General features: G+C 49.3%; 1 protein-coding gene across 2 annotated transcripts; it reads left to right on the top strand.

Moving 5' to 3' along the window:
* The first annotated feature begins 418 nt into the window (after positions 1-418).
* TMEM183A (transmembrane protein 183A) lies at positions 419-13,725 on the top strand. Of its 2 annotated transcripts, none has more exons than XM_084220745.1 (8): positions 419-555; positions 1,288-1,377; positions 4,209-4,364; positions 6,509-6,665; positions 8,079-8,259; positions 11,452-11,532; positions 12,192-12,347; positions 13,289-13,725. In XM_084220745.1, the coding sequence occupies exons 1-8, from the start codon at positions 459-461 to the stop codon at positions 13,472-13,474; spliced, it is 1,104 nt and encodes a 367-aa protein (XP_084076871.1). In that variant the 5' UTR covers positions 419-458; the 3' UTR covers positions 13,475-13,725. The 2 variants fall into 2 exon arrangements, with proteins under 2 accessions (XP_084076871.1, XP_084076870.1); XM_084220744.1 differs by having other exon boundaries at positions 6,506-6,665.
* Positions 13,726-14,341: the final 616 nt, after the last annotated feature.

Genomic DNA, 14,341 nt, shown 5'->3' with positions numbered 1-14,341 from the left:
GATCGCCTCAGGGATCCCCTTTACTCGGGGGAAATCTCCTGAATTTGAACGCAGGGAATCTCCTGAAGTGCCTGAAGTGCTCTTGTTACTGATAAGACTGTGGGGGGAGGGAGAAACCCTCAGGGACCCTCAGCGCTGGGAGGGGGAATCCCCTCAGGGGTCCCCGTTACTGGGAGCGCTGCGGGAGCATCCCCTCAGCGCTGGGAGGGGGAATCCCCTCAGGGGTCCCCGTTACTGGGAGCGCTGCGGGAGCATCCCCTCAGCGCTGGGAGGGGGAATCCCCTCAGGGGTCCCCGTTACTGGGAGCGCTGCAGGACGATGCCCTCAGCACTGGCTGGACTGCGGCGTTATGTCACAGCCCCGCTGACGTCAGAGCGGCGCGCGGTGTCGCGGCGGTGACGCGCGCGGGGCGGGCGCTGTGGCGCTGTCCCCGCTGTCCCCGCGGGGCCCGGCCGGACATGGCCCCGCGCGGCCGGCCCGCCGCCGCCGCCATGCCCCGCAGGGGCGCCCGCAAACGCCTCAAATTCCGCGCCGACGACGTGTGCTCCGAGCGGGGTGAGAGCCGAGCCGGGCCGGGCCGGGCCAGGCCAGCGGGGCCGGGCCTGGGCCGCGGCTGAGGGGGCCGGGGCTGATGAGGGGAACGGCGCCTGAGGAGGGGAGCGGGGACTGTGAGGGAAGGTGGGCCTGAGGTGAGCCGGGCCGAGCTCGGCCCTGCTGGCGCACGCCGGAGAGGAGGCCTTGGCGCACATTAGGGCCTGAGGAAGGAGGTAGTTAAAGGGCCTGGGCTTGGCCTGGGTGGGGGAGGATGAGGGAAAGAGGACGGTCCAGTCTCACCGAGGAGTGAGCTGGACCCTCTCGGGTTTGTGCAGGCAGAGAGCTGCGTCCAGGAGGGATCCTCCAGCGGGGTTCTGGACGGATATGTTGCAATAAGACCTCTTTGCCTGTGGAGGAGGAGCCTGAGACCAGAGGATCAGCCAGGCTCGAGTTGGGCTGTGTGAGGGAGAATGGGATTATCACTGGCTGAGGTAGTCGGAGAAGGAGAATTGTGCTGGGCTGGGCGGGGGCGTGGGTCCCCTGAGCCTGGTAGACCGATGGTCTGAGTAGAGACTTTCTGGGGACTCCCGGCCTGCACGTCTCTGCTGAGGCTCATTTTCCTGCTTGTGCATCTCCTCCTCGAGCCCCTGTTCCTCTGGGGACTGTTCCCTTTAGTCAACTCTGACTCTTAGCCCTTTTGTCCCCTCCCCATAATCCCTAATCGCTCTGACTCCTGTTTCTCCCTCTCTGCAGTGACGGTGGCAGATTATGCCAACTCAGACCCAGCTGTCGTGAAGTCTGGGCGGGTGAAGAAGGCTGTGGCCAACGCAGTGCAGCAGGAAGGTGAGTCTGCCCTGAGGCCCCAGCCTTCCCCACTCTGCCTTCAGGTTTTGCTCTGCATGACATGGGAAACTCCTCTTCCTTAAACTGAGAATGTGTTGTCCTTTAGTGCTGAAAATGAGCCCTTGCTACTCTGTAGACAACCCGATGTTAAGGACTTAGACAGGAGGTTTTGCAGAAAGCCTGCTGCAAGAATTGCTGAGTCTTTGATAGTGCCTGAAATGGAATGGCTTGGGTTTCATCTCCTGCTTGAAGCAAAAAATAACATTATAAAAATCTTTATTACTTTATTACCACATATAAAACTGTAGATAACTTTATTAGCAGGTAAAGTTCTTTACCAGGGGAGTAAGGTTGTGGTAGGTCTGTCAAACGTGTGCTGCAAGGAGGCTGTTGCTGGTTTTTTTGGTGAACTTTGCAAAGAAGGAGTTTTCCTGGAAAGGTAGTGCAATATTTTGTTATCTGCTTCCTCCTTATTTGGGAGCTTTCTGAGCTAACACACCCCACTTGCTTGAGAAATGGTGATGTTTTGCCTTTTAAATGTAGCTATCACAGGTGTTGGAGGTGGATGTTGTGTTGACAGTGATGACTGAACTTTTCATAAAGGGAAACTCTTGGTTTGCTGCTGAAATCTTGCATTGTTGGAGGCAGTATGCATCCTCTTCAGCTGCTGCTTCTCAAGCTTTTAAGATCAGGGCATCTCCCTCTTTTGTGGCCTCCTTTGTTTGGAGCTTCCCTCCTCCCAGTCCTGCTCCTGTTCACCCATCTGTGTTCTGTCTCCTTGAGGCAAAGTCCAGCACTTCAGCATCATGCTGGCAAACTGCTGGTGTTCTGTTCTCCCTGCCCCCAGCATCATCTGCTTCATGCAGTTTATCCCCTTTCCTGCTGTGTTTCTGGCTCACCTCATCCTGGTGCCTCCGGGTCACAGCAGTTCCGTGCCCACCCCTTTCCCAGGTCTTTGCAGTGCAGTCTCAGGGGTTTCCCCTCAGACTTCAGGGATTCTCGGGATCTCTCCTCCCCTGCCCCGTGGCTGTGCTCCAGCCTTATCTGGCCCAGCCATGACCGTGCTGCAGCCTTATCTGTGGTCTCAGGGTGCCACTCATGGGGACAGGAGTTCCAACCTTTGGCCTTGCCACCCTCCAGAAACTCGGCTCGTAGTAAAGCCCGTGCTGGGTGTGGCTGCAGTGGGCGGGGCGCCTCCCGCAGCGGGCCTCCCGTGGGAGCTCCACCCGCAGGGGAGCTGCGGCCAGGAGGAATCTTTCTGGGCTTCTGTCCCCGTTCTAGTGCTCAGGATGGGACGATTGCAGCAGTGGGATGAAGAGAGGATGTCTCTGCAAGATTGCAGTGCAGCCATTCGCTGCTTGGTGGACTCATGCTGTCGACTCAGAGGCTGACTTTTCCTTAGCAGAGTGGGGTGGACTCTTCTTCTAAACTCTACTCTGAGTCCCTGTCAGTTTTGTCCTCTCTTGCTTGGCTGTATTTGATGTCCTAACTCACTGTCATTTGTGTTGCCACCTATTCTACTCTCTTTTTACCTATGAAAGGTCACGTGGAGAGGCCAGTGGGGGAAACAACTGCCATGAATACATCCAGGTGCCAGAAAGGCATCCAGTTTACAGAACAAACTGTGCAAAGCGAGGTAGAACTGGTTTAGCAAAGCACTGAGGTGTGTCTAGTCAGTGGGTACAATCAAGCCCTGTCTGAAGACTGTCTTTCCATCTGCTGTCCTTTCATTTTAAAACCTTGTTTGGTGGTTAGAAATGAGAATATTTTTCACCTGAGTTTATGTTCAGTTTCTTGTTGTTGTTGTTTGTTTTTTTGCTACTCTATCTCTGTGATTCAAACAGCACCTTTTGCTCTTCAGTGGCTCTGGTGACTGCAGTGACTGGAACTGGGATGTATAAAACTTTCCTGGGCTTCAGTTTGTGCTGAATAGAAAAGCTTAAACACTATAAGCCTCCTCTGACTTCACTGGTCATGTTCTATTCTTCATCCTGTTTGTTGAGTTGAAATTCAGCTCTTGAATGAATTTCACAGCCTGTTTGATAGCCTTTGTGCTGCTGTGGCAGTGCTGGTCTCTGTGCCAGTGCCTCACACAGCTGTAATGCAGGACCACACCTTTCTTTTTTCAAGACTGTCATTACTGACTGTCATGTGGATTTTTCTGCCCTAATGAGCCCTCAGTTTATAGATCGAGTTTTAAAAATAATATTCCTGAACAGGGATATGTCTAAACATGTCCCCAGATACAGGAAAAAGCCAGCCCCAAGCTCCAGCTGACTCAACTGGCTGTTTTCCTCACTAGGCCAGAGCCTTCCCCTTCACTAAATCCCAGGGTGAGTGGAACTCCTGTGCACTTGACACTGAGTTCCAGCTCCAATGGATTGTGTCATCAGCCACAGGAAGGTTGTCCTGTTGCAAAGGGAGTGAGTCTTCTCCATGTTCATGAAACAGTTCCAGAGCAAGTGCTGGCTCCAGGCTGAACATGGCCATGCAAGGCAACTCTGCTGTTTAGGGAAACCAGTTACCCCTTAGAAAGAGCCTGTTGTTTTATTTGGAGTTGTAAATAGCTTCAGCTAAACCAGTGGGATCTGCATAATGTGCTGGTAATCATCCTCATTGTTCATTACTTAAAACAAGCAGCTGAATAATTATGTTTCCCATTCACTCACCCCTGCTAATCTTTCTCTGACAAGGTAATCCTTGAGCTCAGGATTTACTTGCTTGTGTCACTCACCAGAAAGCTTTAAGGCAGTGGTTCCACTGAGGCATCTCCTGAACTTGGATCACCTTTTCCTCTCTGTTGTTGTACTTACTGTCATTTTACATTCCAGTAAAATCTCTGTGTGGTTTGGAAGCTTCCTGTGTCCCTACTGAGGAAGTTCTCTCCGTGTCAGGAGAGTCCTGTGACAGCAGTGATGAGATGGATACCAAGGAGAGCATCAACGGGAGGGCTGCCTCGAGGAAAAAGAAGAGTAAAAGGCACAAAGGTGTGGTGACCTGCCATCCTGGGTGTGGGGGATGCTCATGCTGGGGATTTAGAGAATGGTCATGGGGCTCTTGGGGCATTCTGGAATTTGTGTGTGGACAAAGAAATGCCAAGAATTAAGTCACTTGTAAATCTGCTGGCACTTGGTCACAGGAGCTGTATTTGCACAAAGGCAGAGCCTGGGGCATGAAATCAGAGCCTGAGAGCTCCTTGCTTTTAACAAATATCCCTCAGCCTTGGAAAACAAACACTGCTATTCCAAAGTTGTGCAACTTTGCCACTGGATGTGTTGCTTCACTGAGCATGGGGTGGTGGCAGCAGGTTTGCTTTGGGGTTGAAGTGCTGCTGTCCATGATGCATTTGTTGGCAAAACACAAGCTCTGTTTCCAGTGTTTCCAAGGCTGTGGTTAGTTACAAATGGGTTTAAAGGGCTCTTTTTCCAGCAAGGAAGTGCATTTGATCCTAGTGGCACCTTAATACATTAATTCAAGGGAGATGTATCCTTCAGCATTTGCACTGTGTGCACAAACTCCATAGAAATCTATTGACAATGCAGTGTAAGCATGAAACAGCTCTGCTGTACTGGGGAACCCTGCAGAAGTTTCTAGTAACAGGTTGCTTTCAGATTGAGAAGCAAATTTTAACCAGTTTTCTTGATAGCAATTTATGTAGCATGTGATCATCCATCCACCACAGACTGAGGGGGGACAGCACTTCCTCTGGGAAGGGAGTTAAAAGAGGTTAATCTCTTTTATTAAGGCATCCTTCAGAACCCTGGCAAAATAATATCTGAGTGGCTGGAGGTATGAGCCTGGGAAGACAATATTCTGTTCTACCACAGCCTTGTCTTGTTTCTGCTACATGTTTAGGGAGGAAAAAATGGTGATAGAATAGTGATACTTCTGGCTGCCCTCTGAGTTCAGCAGTGTAGAGTTTGATGGCTTCTTGAGCCAGAGCTGACCCAGCAAAATGGGTGTAGCAGCTCATTGTGGGTGTGCCTGCCATAAATCTGAAGTGCTGTGGGGAAGTGATCACATCCAGAGCTTTTTTTGGCAAGTATCACATGAGGATAAAGAACTGCCCTTTGTATTAACCTGCTGTCTCAGGGTTAGATCTGGCACCCTCAAGTTCCCAAACACCTCTTCTATGCCAGACACCTCACAGCAGCTTTTCCTATTAGCACTGTGCACAAGTTGTGTTTTCCTTCTCTGTTCTTAACCTTCCTAATGCTCAGTATTGTTCACCTACTTTAAAAGTATTTTTTACTCCTAAAGTTGGAGCAATGTCTACAGAAAAAAATGTGGTGTAAACTACAAAACACTGCAGGAATGAAAGGAGTGTGAGCCCTCAGTTCTGGCTGAGCAGTTCTGACACCTCTGAGAGGAACAGGCCATTCTCTCCATCTGAATTGCATTAAAAGTTCTATCCAAAAAGTTTTAATGAAATAAGGAGATTTAAGAAAAGAAGCTGATTGCCAGATGCAGAACAGAATTTCCCTCCCTGACAGAGCTCCTACCAAAATATTGTGACCACTGGAACAAAGACCTGACAAGCCTGGCAGTACCAGCGATCAGGGTCTTCATGTGTGAAGCTATTTTAGTCACCTGTTGAATGTGCCCTTTTCATTAAAAATGCAGGAACTTGGCCCTCTTTTACATGAAGTTGCCTCTTCATTTGACATCCAATTTTTATTTTTCAACTTCAGTGTGGTATTTCAGCTGTGCCAGGGTCAGGCATCAAAACAGGGTCCAGAAAGGCTTTGTGGTTTCCATCCTTGCACACAGCACTCACTTGGACAAGACGCTGAACAAAATGACCTAATTCTGTATACTTTGAGCTGAGCTGCTGTTTTAGAAACCCCAGAGAACCCTTTCAGCCTGAATTCCTTTATGAATCTGCCACTTTTCCCAGTTGTGCAGGAGGGAGGACATTGGCAGGTGTCCAGCCCAGGGGAGGTGTCTGGCTGTGTGGACACTGATGGGAACGGGGAGCAGGGCCACTGAGGCTGTGCACACTGGGGCTTGGGCTTTCCCTGTGTGTGAGTAAGGGGCCCATGTGTGCTGCCAGTGTGCAGCCTGTGTCTCTGGGTGGGAGTTGGTGCAGATGTGATGTCCTGCACTAATCCACCCTCGTTGCCTTTAGAAGATGCCGAAGGGGGAGGAGGAGAGGAATATCCCATCGACATCTGGCTGCTCCTGGCTTCCTATATCCGCCCTGAGGACATCGTCCGGTTCTCTCTGATCTGCAAGAAAGCCTGGACTGTCACTTGCACTGCTGCCTTTTGGACCAGGCTCTACAGAAGGTGAGACTCTAGAGGGTTTTAAAACTGGTTGTGGGAGGTTTCAGTAGAGAGTAGTTCTCTGCAGAGCTGGAAATAAGGGAATAATGCCCTGTAGGCCTGGGCCCTGTGTTTGCACTTTGACATTGTGATGTGGGCCTCTTGTGGAATATTCTTATCCCTCAAGGACAAGCTGGGAGAGCTGGGGTTGTTCAGCCTGGAGAAGAGAAGGCTTGGGGAAAACATCCCTGTGACCTTCCAGTACCTTAAGGGGGTTTGTAAAAGGGAGGCAGAGGGACTTTTTATATGGGTGGGTGGTGACAGGACAAGGAGCAATGGTTTTAAACTGAGGGCAGAGGGCAGGGTTAGATTGGATGTTAGGAAAAATTCTTGACTGTGAAGGCAGTGAGGTCCTGGCACAGATTGCCCAGAGAAACTGTGGCTGTCCCATCCCTGGTAGTGTCCAAGGCCAGGTTGGAGCACCCTGGGAGAGTGGAAGGTGCCCCTGCCCATGGCAGGGGGTGGAATGAGCTGAGCTTTAAGATCTCTTCAAACCCAAACCATTGTAAGATTCTAATATCACATCTGCTTTGGGTACAGAAATGGATCTTTGGGTTGTATTCCTGTATGTTCCCTGTAAAATCTCAGAGCTTTGTGTCCTTTTCTGCTTGCCGTGGCCCAACACTTGTATATATCAACTTCTCCAAGTGTGTATGGCAGGGACAGTGCTGAAAGGCAAACATCATGGATGGACAACTTGCCCTGCCTCAAGCTCTAATCACAGCCACCTCCCTGTAATTTGGGAATTTTGGAGCTGTACAGTGACAGGAGTAAGTGAAAGCAAGGAGGGCAAAAGGGTGGTCAACACTTGATACAAATCCTTCTGTCCCAGTACATGCCACTGGGATATTCCTTCAGGAGAGAACATTTTCTTTACACAGCTCCACCTGTGGCCCAGGAGGCACAAGCAGCAGGGTCACAGAGAGTGGCTGTGGTCATCCTTGTCCCTGGTTTTTAGTGTGAGATTCTCTAGCAAGGGCTCCTTTGGAATGTGATCAAATAACAGCCCTTGAGTGCAGGTGTTCAGGCTGCTCAGGCAGTGACGAGAGATGCAATCAGCTCAGCTGGGAGTCCCTGGGAACCTGCAGCAACCTGCAGCCCTTTGTGCAGCCTGCAGCTACATCCCCAGCTGGTCTCTGGGCAAACTAGAAATTATTGGGAATTGTAGTAGATGTGTGGGCTGGAAGCCTGCCTGGTGCAGGTCAGGGCTTTGAGGCTGCCATGTGGGGTCCTGTCAGCAGCACAACCCCCTCACAGCCCTCAGGGCTGACCAGAGTCCTGTGGTCAGTCAGATGTGTGTGTGGAGTTTTCGCCCGGCACGGCTCTGTCCGTGCCCTGCTGTGCCCTGGAGCTGACACACTGCTGTGGGTTGTGCAGGCACTACAGCCTGGACGCGTACCTGCCCCTGCGCCTGCGCCCCGAGTCCATGGAGAAGCTGCACTGCCTGCGCGCCTGCGTCATCCGCTCTCTGTTCCACATGTACGAGCCCTTCGCCGCCCGCCTCTCCAGGAACCCCGCCATCCCAGACAGTACTCCCAGCACTTTAAAGAATTCCAGAGTAAGTGGCATCACTCAGGAGCTGGGATTTGTCTGAGGTGTTGCTGTTTCTGTTTGGTTTGATTTTTTCTTTCTCGAAGAAAAACAGATGATATGGAGATGGTCACCAGTGAAGCTGGTGTAGGATGGTCACTAATTAGGTATTCTCAGTGGGATATGTAAAAGTGGGCTGTTACTTGTACCTGAAGAGTTACTCTTTAGAGTAACTTCTGCTTAAGTCCTGCACTACATCATTTTAACCAGCAAAAGGGCCCTGGTATCACTGGATATCAGAACTGCCAGAGATGTTTGCAGCTTCCCTTCCTCTGATCAAGACTCCATAGGATCAGCTTTTATGTGTTTTGCTTTATTCTGACACTGTCTGCCAGAGTACATCTTCTCTCTGTAACAGGCCTCTAGAGAGCTCAGGAGTGGCACTGATGCCAGGAGTTGTGTGTCACCCTGCTTTCCTGCAGGTCATCCTTGGTCTGGTGTGTGGGTGAGGTGGGGTGGTGATGCTGGGGTGAGCATGGCAAATGTGCAGAGCCAATGTCTGCTTTTGGACTGGGCTGCACTTGTGTTGGGCTGTGAAGGGTTTGTCTGTGGTGTGGGCAGGTAATTCCCTGTCCTATCCCAGCTTGGAGCACTTGCATATCATTCCTCTTTAATTGCTGTTGACCATTAACCCTGAAATGCCTTTGTGTCTCTTGTTTGGTTTTAACTTGCAACTGGCTGATAATCTGTGAGCAGCTTAAGCAACGATGTGAATTCACCACCCTCCAAATCCTAGGTCAAAAACCTGTTGAAAGAGATTTTTGGAGCCAAACTGAAGTGGGTTTTGTTGAGGAGTTGTTCATTCTTTTCTATTCAAAACAGAGGAGCCTCATCTGTACATGACATTCCACCTTTCTTCCTTCCTCTCCCTGTCACAGGCTGTCATAGGCTTGGGGAGCATCCAGCAGCACACAGGAGGTGGTGCTGCAGCACAGGGAAAAGCACATGGCTCTGTGTGCGGTCTTATCTCCAGAGCTCCTTGTTCTCTTCCTGAATCCCCAGGCTGGGGATCTTCATTCTTACCAACTGAAAAAGCAAGACACTTTGAGGAAATTCCTGTAGTCCTGAGCCCAAGCTCCAACTGCTCATGGCTGTAGGAGCAGGAACCCCGAGGCGGTGCTGGCAGGGTCGACATTTCGGGAGGATTCCTGGTGACATCATAACGGCTTTGGTGCCCACTGCTAGTGCTTCTCCTGTACTAACAGTTGGAGGAGGATCCTTTAAGTGCAGTCTGTCATTGTTCAGCTTTTAAAAAAGGAAATTAAACGGGGACGAGACTTTGTCAGAGCAGTAGAGGTTTGACCTAACCCCTTGCAGCATGAAAGAGCCACCCTCAGTGTGGTCTTGCTGTACTACTGCACTGCAGGACTCTGAGCTCCACTTGTGTGACTGTGCACACAAATCCCTCAGCACAGAGGGTTTGGAGGAGGACCTGGCACTGCCTCCCCATGTTCTGGCTTTCCTGGGCTTTGGTTGTACCTTTGTGGGTTGCTGACACTAACGGCAATGCCTACCTAAACTGCATGTGACTAGAGGAGAGCCCAGCCCTAGGTGTGATCCAACCTAGCTTTTCCTCTTTAATTTCCTTTTTTCTTTCCCTAGCCTAGCTTGTGTGGGACACTGGAGCCGTTATGGTGTCAGCAGAGGTGTTTGCCCTTTAAAGACACCCCATTATTTTGGGCGGAGCGGCCCCGCACGGCGCGTCTGAAGGGCAGGACGGCTGACCCGAGGACGACATCCTCTGCCCCTTAGGAGGTACTGACCTTTTGTGCTTCACTACTTGCCATGACCAAACAGGTTGCTAGACCAGGCTGCCTCTGCAGGTGAACTACAAATGCCACTGACAGTGGAGTTAAACTCAGCAGCATCTGCTGCTCATCTGAGTTAAAGGATCTGGAGAATGTTTTTATTGGAAAAAAACTTGAGGGCTCCTTCCTCCCAGGTGGAGGTTATTCCACACATGTTTCTGAGCTTTTCTCCACAGAGCTTTGTTGTTCATCTTGCGAGGATTGTGGAGGAAAAAGGTCTTTTAAGGACTTGTTTATGGATGTGACTCAGAGTTGAAGTAGAGGGTCTTGTATTCCCCTTGGTCTCTTCAGAGCCCCTGTGGTGGAGGCTGGCTCTGGCTTCGTTTTATTAGGATCATTCCATCCTGGAATGAAGTTAAATGTGTGCTTTGCCCTGCAACCCAGTCAGGCCTTCTCTCTTCAAGAGAGACTGTGGAGTCTCAGGGAGTTCTCTTTACCCACATTATTCCTCCTTTACCTGCTGACAGATAGGACCAGAATAAAGATAAGACCAGCTGTGGTGGGCTGGCATCTGTGGTGTGGAAAAGCTTTGTGGGATGGCTGGACTGACTTTCCAGGTTCTTTCCTTGGCTGTTGAAGGCTGGTTGCTTGTACTGTGACTGGTTGGCAGGGATTTCCCTCCTACAGGAGTTTTTCTGAGCCTCCTGCTCTAGAACAAGCTCCTGGGCTGGAGTCTGTAGCCCACACAGTGATAACCAAGTGAAATTGGAGCAGTCCTGGTGTATGTCTGCATAAGAGAGCAGTGCTGGTGACTTCGAAGGCTGTTTGAGGCTGGTTTCTCATTTTCTTTTGAAGAGACAAAAGGTTGGTCAGACTGTGCTGTCCTGGCAGTGATCTTGGACTCAAAATGATGACAGTCAGTGCTGGTAATGGCAAGGTCAAGATATGCATTTGACACCACAATGGTTTAGGAACTTCTTCATCCATCACCTCATAGCTCATGTAGTGGTCTTTGTATTTCCCTCTGGATCCTTTCCTTCTCGATCCTTCTCTGTTGTTTCTTGCTTTAACCTTGTTTGGAACCCAGTTTAATGGGAGTTGCTGGTGGGTGGAAGGAAGGGGTGAATCTGCACCACACATACCTGCCCTAGGAAAGGGACAAATGGCACATCAGGATTTTGCTGGTTTTGGCACATCAGTGACTACATGTTGTATGAGGAGTTGGCCAGCTTGAAATTGGGAGATCTACACTGCTGAGAGGGTTCTTTGAATATAATTAATTTGAATAAGTGGCTCCTAATTGCTCCTATGTAATTGTGTTTTCAATTGGAAGCCTTTATGATCTGTTAAAACTTATTTAAAGTGGTGCTTCTAAGGATTTCATAATTTTGTGTTTCTTTTTTCCACCTCAGTGTCTGCTTTTCTGGTGCAAAAAGATTGTAGGGAACAGACAAGAAGCAATGTGGGAATTCAACTTCAAGTTCAAAAAGCAGGTATGAAAGAACCATATCAGCTGTGACTTTTATTTGAAGCAGGAATTATTTTTCTGCGGGGTAGAAGGGAAGTGGAAACTTTTTGTCCATTCAGAGAATAAATGTAAACAGATTCCCCTGGTAAACTAAAGCACATTGTGGAAGAACTACACTCAGTTTTCAGTCTGTGTTACCAAGACATTTAGAATCCCACATTTTTATTTCTTCCTTTGGTATCCTTTCCCTGCTATAAGATGTGGATCATCACTACTGATTGTTACCAAAAACCAGACTGTCTGACTGCAGTGGTCAAAATGCTGACGAAAATCTGAAACTTCTTGTTAATACCATTGCCAAGATTTCTTAGAGAAGCTTCACTTCTCTAAGAAATCTTGGCAATGGCAGAGATTGCCAAGACTACAGCCAACACTGCCAGGGAAAGCCTCCAGTAGTGGATGTTGGGAGAAGCCAGTAATTTCAGGCAACCTTGGGAATTGTGCAGCTTTCCCTTCTAAAGAAATGGGTCTGAAAATTGCCCATCCTGAGTGATGGCATTTTGTTGTTATTGTGACACTTTGCCCAAATACCTGGGGAGGAGGAGGGACAGGCCACACTGGGGAGGAGCAGCCAAACCCAGCAGAGGTTCCTGCTTTTCTAAATCAGCCTCTCTTTCTTTCAAGTCTCCCAGATTTAAGAGCAAGTGTTGCAAAGGTCTCCAGCCCCCAATCCAGTATGAAGAAGTGCACACAAACCCAGATCAGGATTGCTGCCTGCTGCAGATCACCACCTTCAACTTCATCTTCGTGCCAATTGTCATGGGCATGACCTTCACCTTGGTGAGTGGGAGAAAGCTGCCAGGCTTTGCAGATGAGGTTCCTGTAAGGACATGAGAGGGCACCTGGAATCTCCTGTGTTGGAAGGGACCCACAGGATCCCTTACTCCTGTCCCTGCAGAGGACAAACCCAAGAATCCCACCCAGTGCCTGTTTTGGGCTGTATAAATCCTACTGCTCCATCAGCAGTTCTGGGAATCATATGGTTAATTAAGAGAGGAAGTGCCCAGAATCTCAGTTTAACTTCTCCATTTCCCCTGTCTGGTGCAGTGAATAGAGAGGATGTAGAGAATCTGCCAGGAGCTGTGGTTACGCAGTGTCTGGCTGCAGGTCACTTACCAGAACTGCAGCAGGTACAGGAGACAGGGAGCAGTACAAGGGGAGGTCTGCCCCTCACAAGAACATTTCTTTATGGCAGTAAATTCTGAGAGGAAAATCCCACATGAGCAAACTCTTTGTGTGTTTGGTCCCTGATTGGGACTCTGGGTTTCAGAAGTGGCCAGTGCTCAAGAGACGTTCAGTCTGTCCTCACTTAGGAGTTGGGCAGTGGGCTTCAGACTTCTCCTGACAGCCACATGTTTCCAGGTACACTTAGAATCAGAGTCATAAAATTACTTAGATTAGGAAAGACCTTTAAGTCCCACCACTGTCGTGTTCACCCCTGACCCATGTCCCAGGTGCCACACGCGCAGGCCTTTTGAACACTGCCAGGGGTGGTGACACCACCACTGCCCAGGCAGTTCCAGTGTTCTTTTACAGCCCTTGCAGTTTCCAGCATGATTGTTTGGGGCTGCCAGCCAGACAGATGGTTTGGATGAGAATGAGAATGTTACTGTGAAGCACCTTGTACAATTCAGAGGAATTTATAAAGTCTAGAAGTGTTGTGTTGAGAGCTCTCTGGTCACTGTGACTCTCTGAAGCAGCTCTGCTCTCCTCTCTTGCAGTTCTCCATCTCGGTGAGCACGGACATGCGGCACCACCGCGTGCGCCTGGTGTTCCAGGACACGCCTGTGCGCAATGGGAAGAAGCCACGCATGGAGCAGGGGGTGCAGGTGGTACTGGACCCTGTGCACAGCGTCAGGCTCCTGGACTGGTGGCACCCACAGTACCCCTTCTCCCCAAAGGCTTAGTGCTCTCCTGAGGCTGCAGGAGCCCACAGGGGACTGAATCTGGCAGGCTGAAGAGAATTTCTAGGAACCAGGAAATCCTATTTTTATTTCTGAAATAAATTCTGCAGTCTCCTTGCAAGTGGTTGAAGCTGCTGAGCTAGTTTGTATGTATATAACTTCTGGTCAGTAATGAGCAGAGCTGAGTGTAAAGCAGAAACTATTTGTAAACACACTTTTATGTAAAATTGACATTTTATGATTTGAAAGGAGCTCCCTGGAACTGTTCATTTAAAATCCTTTTGGTGCTAATCAAAGTGGTCTTGTGTTCTCTTATTCGGGAAGAAGTAGGAGGTTTTGCTTTCCAAGAACTTTCCTTTTTGCTTTCCAGGAACAATCAACAAACAAAATCCATGTTTGTTTTACTGCAGCAGGATGGTGTTCATGCACAGTGGGATATTTCAGTGCCTGAGAAGCAGTGAGCAAGACAGCAGTGATCAACAATAATCTTAATTCCCAGCCTAGTAGATAGCAGTTTAAGGAAAGAAAAAGGCATAAATGATCAAACAAAGGAATTACTTGAAAGAGGAGTTGTAAGGCAAAAGTATGTAAAGGTATTAAGTTCTCACACTGGTGTTTTACTTTGAAAGGAAGACCTAAACTATTAAAACCAGAAGGTGCTTTTCAGAGGACATAAACAGGGAGGGAGAGGAAGGGACAAACTAAAATAACTGAAGCAGTGATGAAGTGATGAAGGACTTGACTGTCTTTTCAAAGAGCAGTGTGGAAATCGTTTCTGTTGAAAGCCCCCAGGAAACCACTGATCTGGCTTTTGACAAAATAAATTTATGTGAGGAAGAAGCAACCATGAAACTTCCTGTGGCTCTGGAC

This window comes from Fringilla coelebs (genome assembly GCF_963513975.1).
Source record: "Fringilla coelebs genome assembly, chromosome: 23".
NCBI lineage: Eukaryota > Metazoa > Chordata > Aves > Passeriformes > Fringillidae > Fringilla > Fringilla coelebs.
This window is presented reverse-complemented; position numbering and strand designations above follow the sequence as displayed.

What these genes read in the sequence shown, in the direction of transcription:
- TMEM183A (XM_084220744.1), top strand. Translation starts at nt 459, where the DNA reads ATGGCCCCGCGCGGCCGGCCCGCCGCCGCCGCCATGCCCCGCAGGGGC. An exon ending in CGACGTGTGCTCCGAGCGGG is followed by an intron (nt 556 to 1,287) that starts GTGAGAGCCGAG and finishes CCCTCTCTGCAG; the next exon opens with TGACGGTGGCAGATTATGCC. An exon ending in TGGACCAGGCTCTACAGAAG is followed by an intron (nt 6,666 to 8,078) that starts GTGAGACTCTAG and finishes TGGGTTGTGCAG; the next exon opens with GCACTACAGCCTGGACGCGT.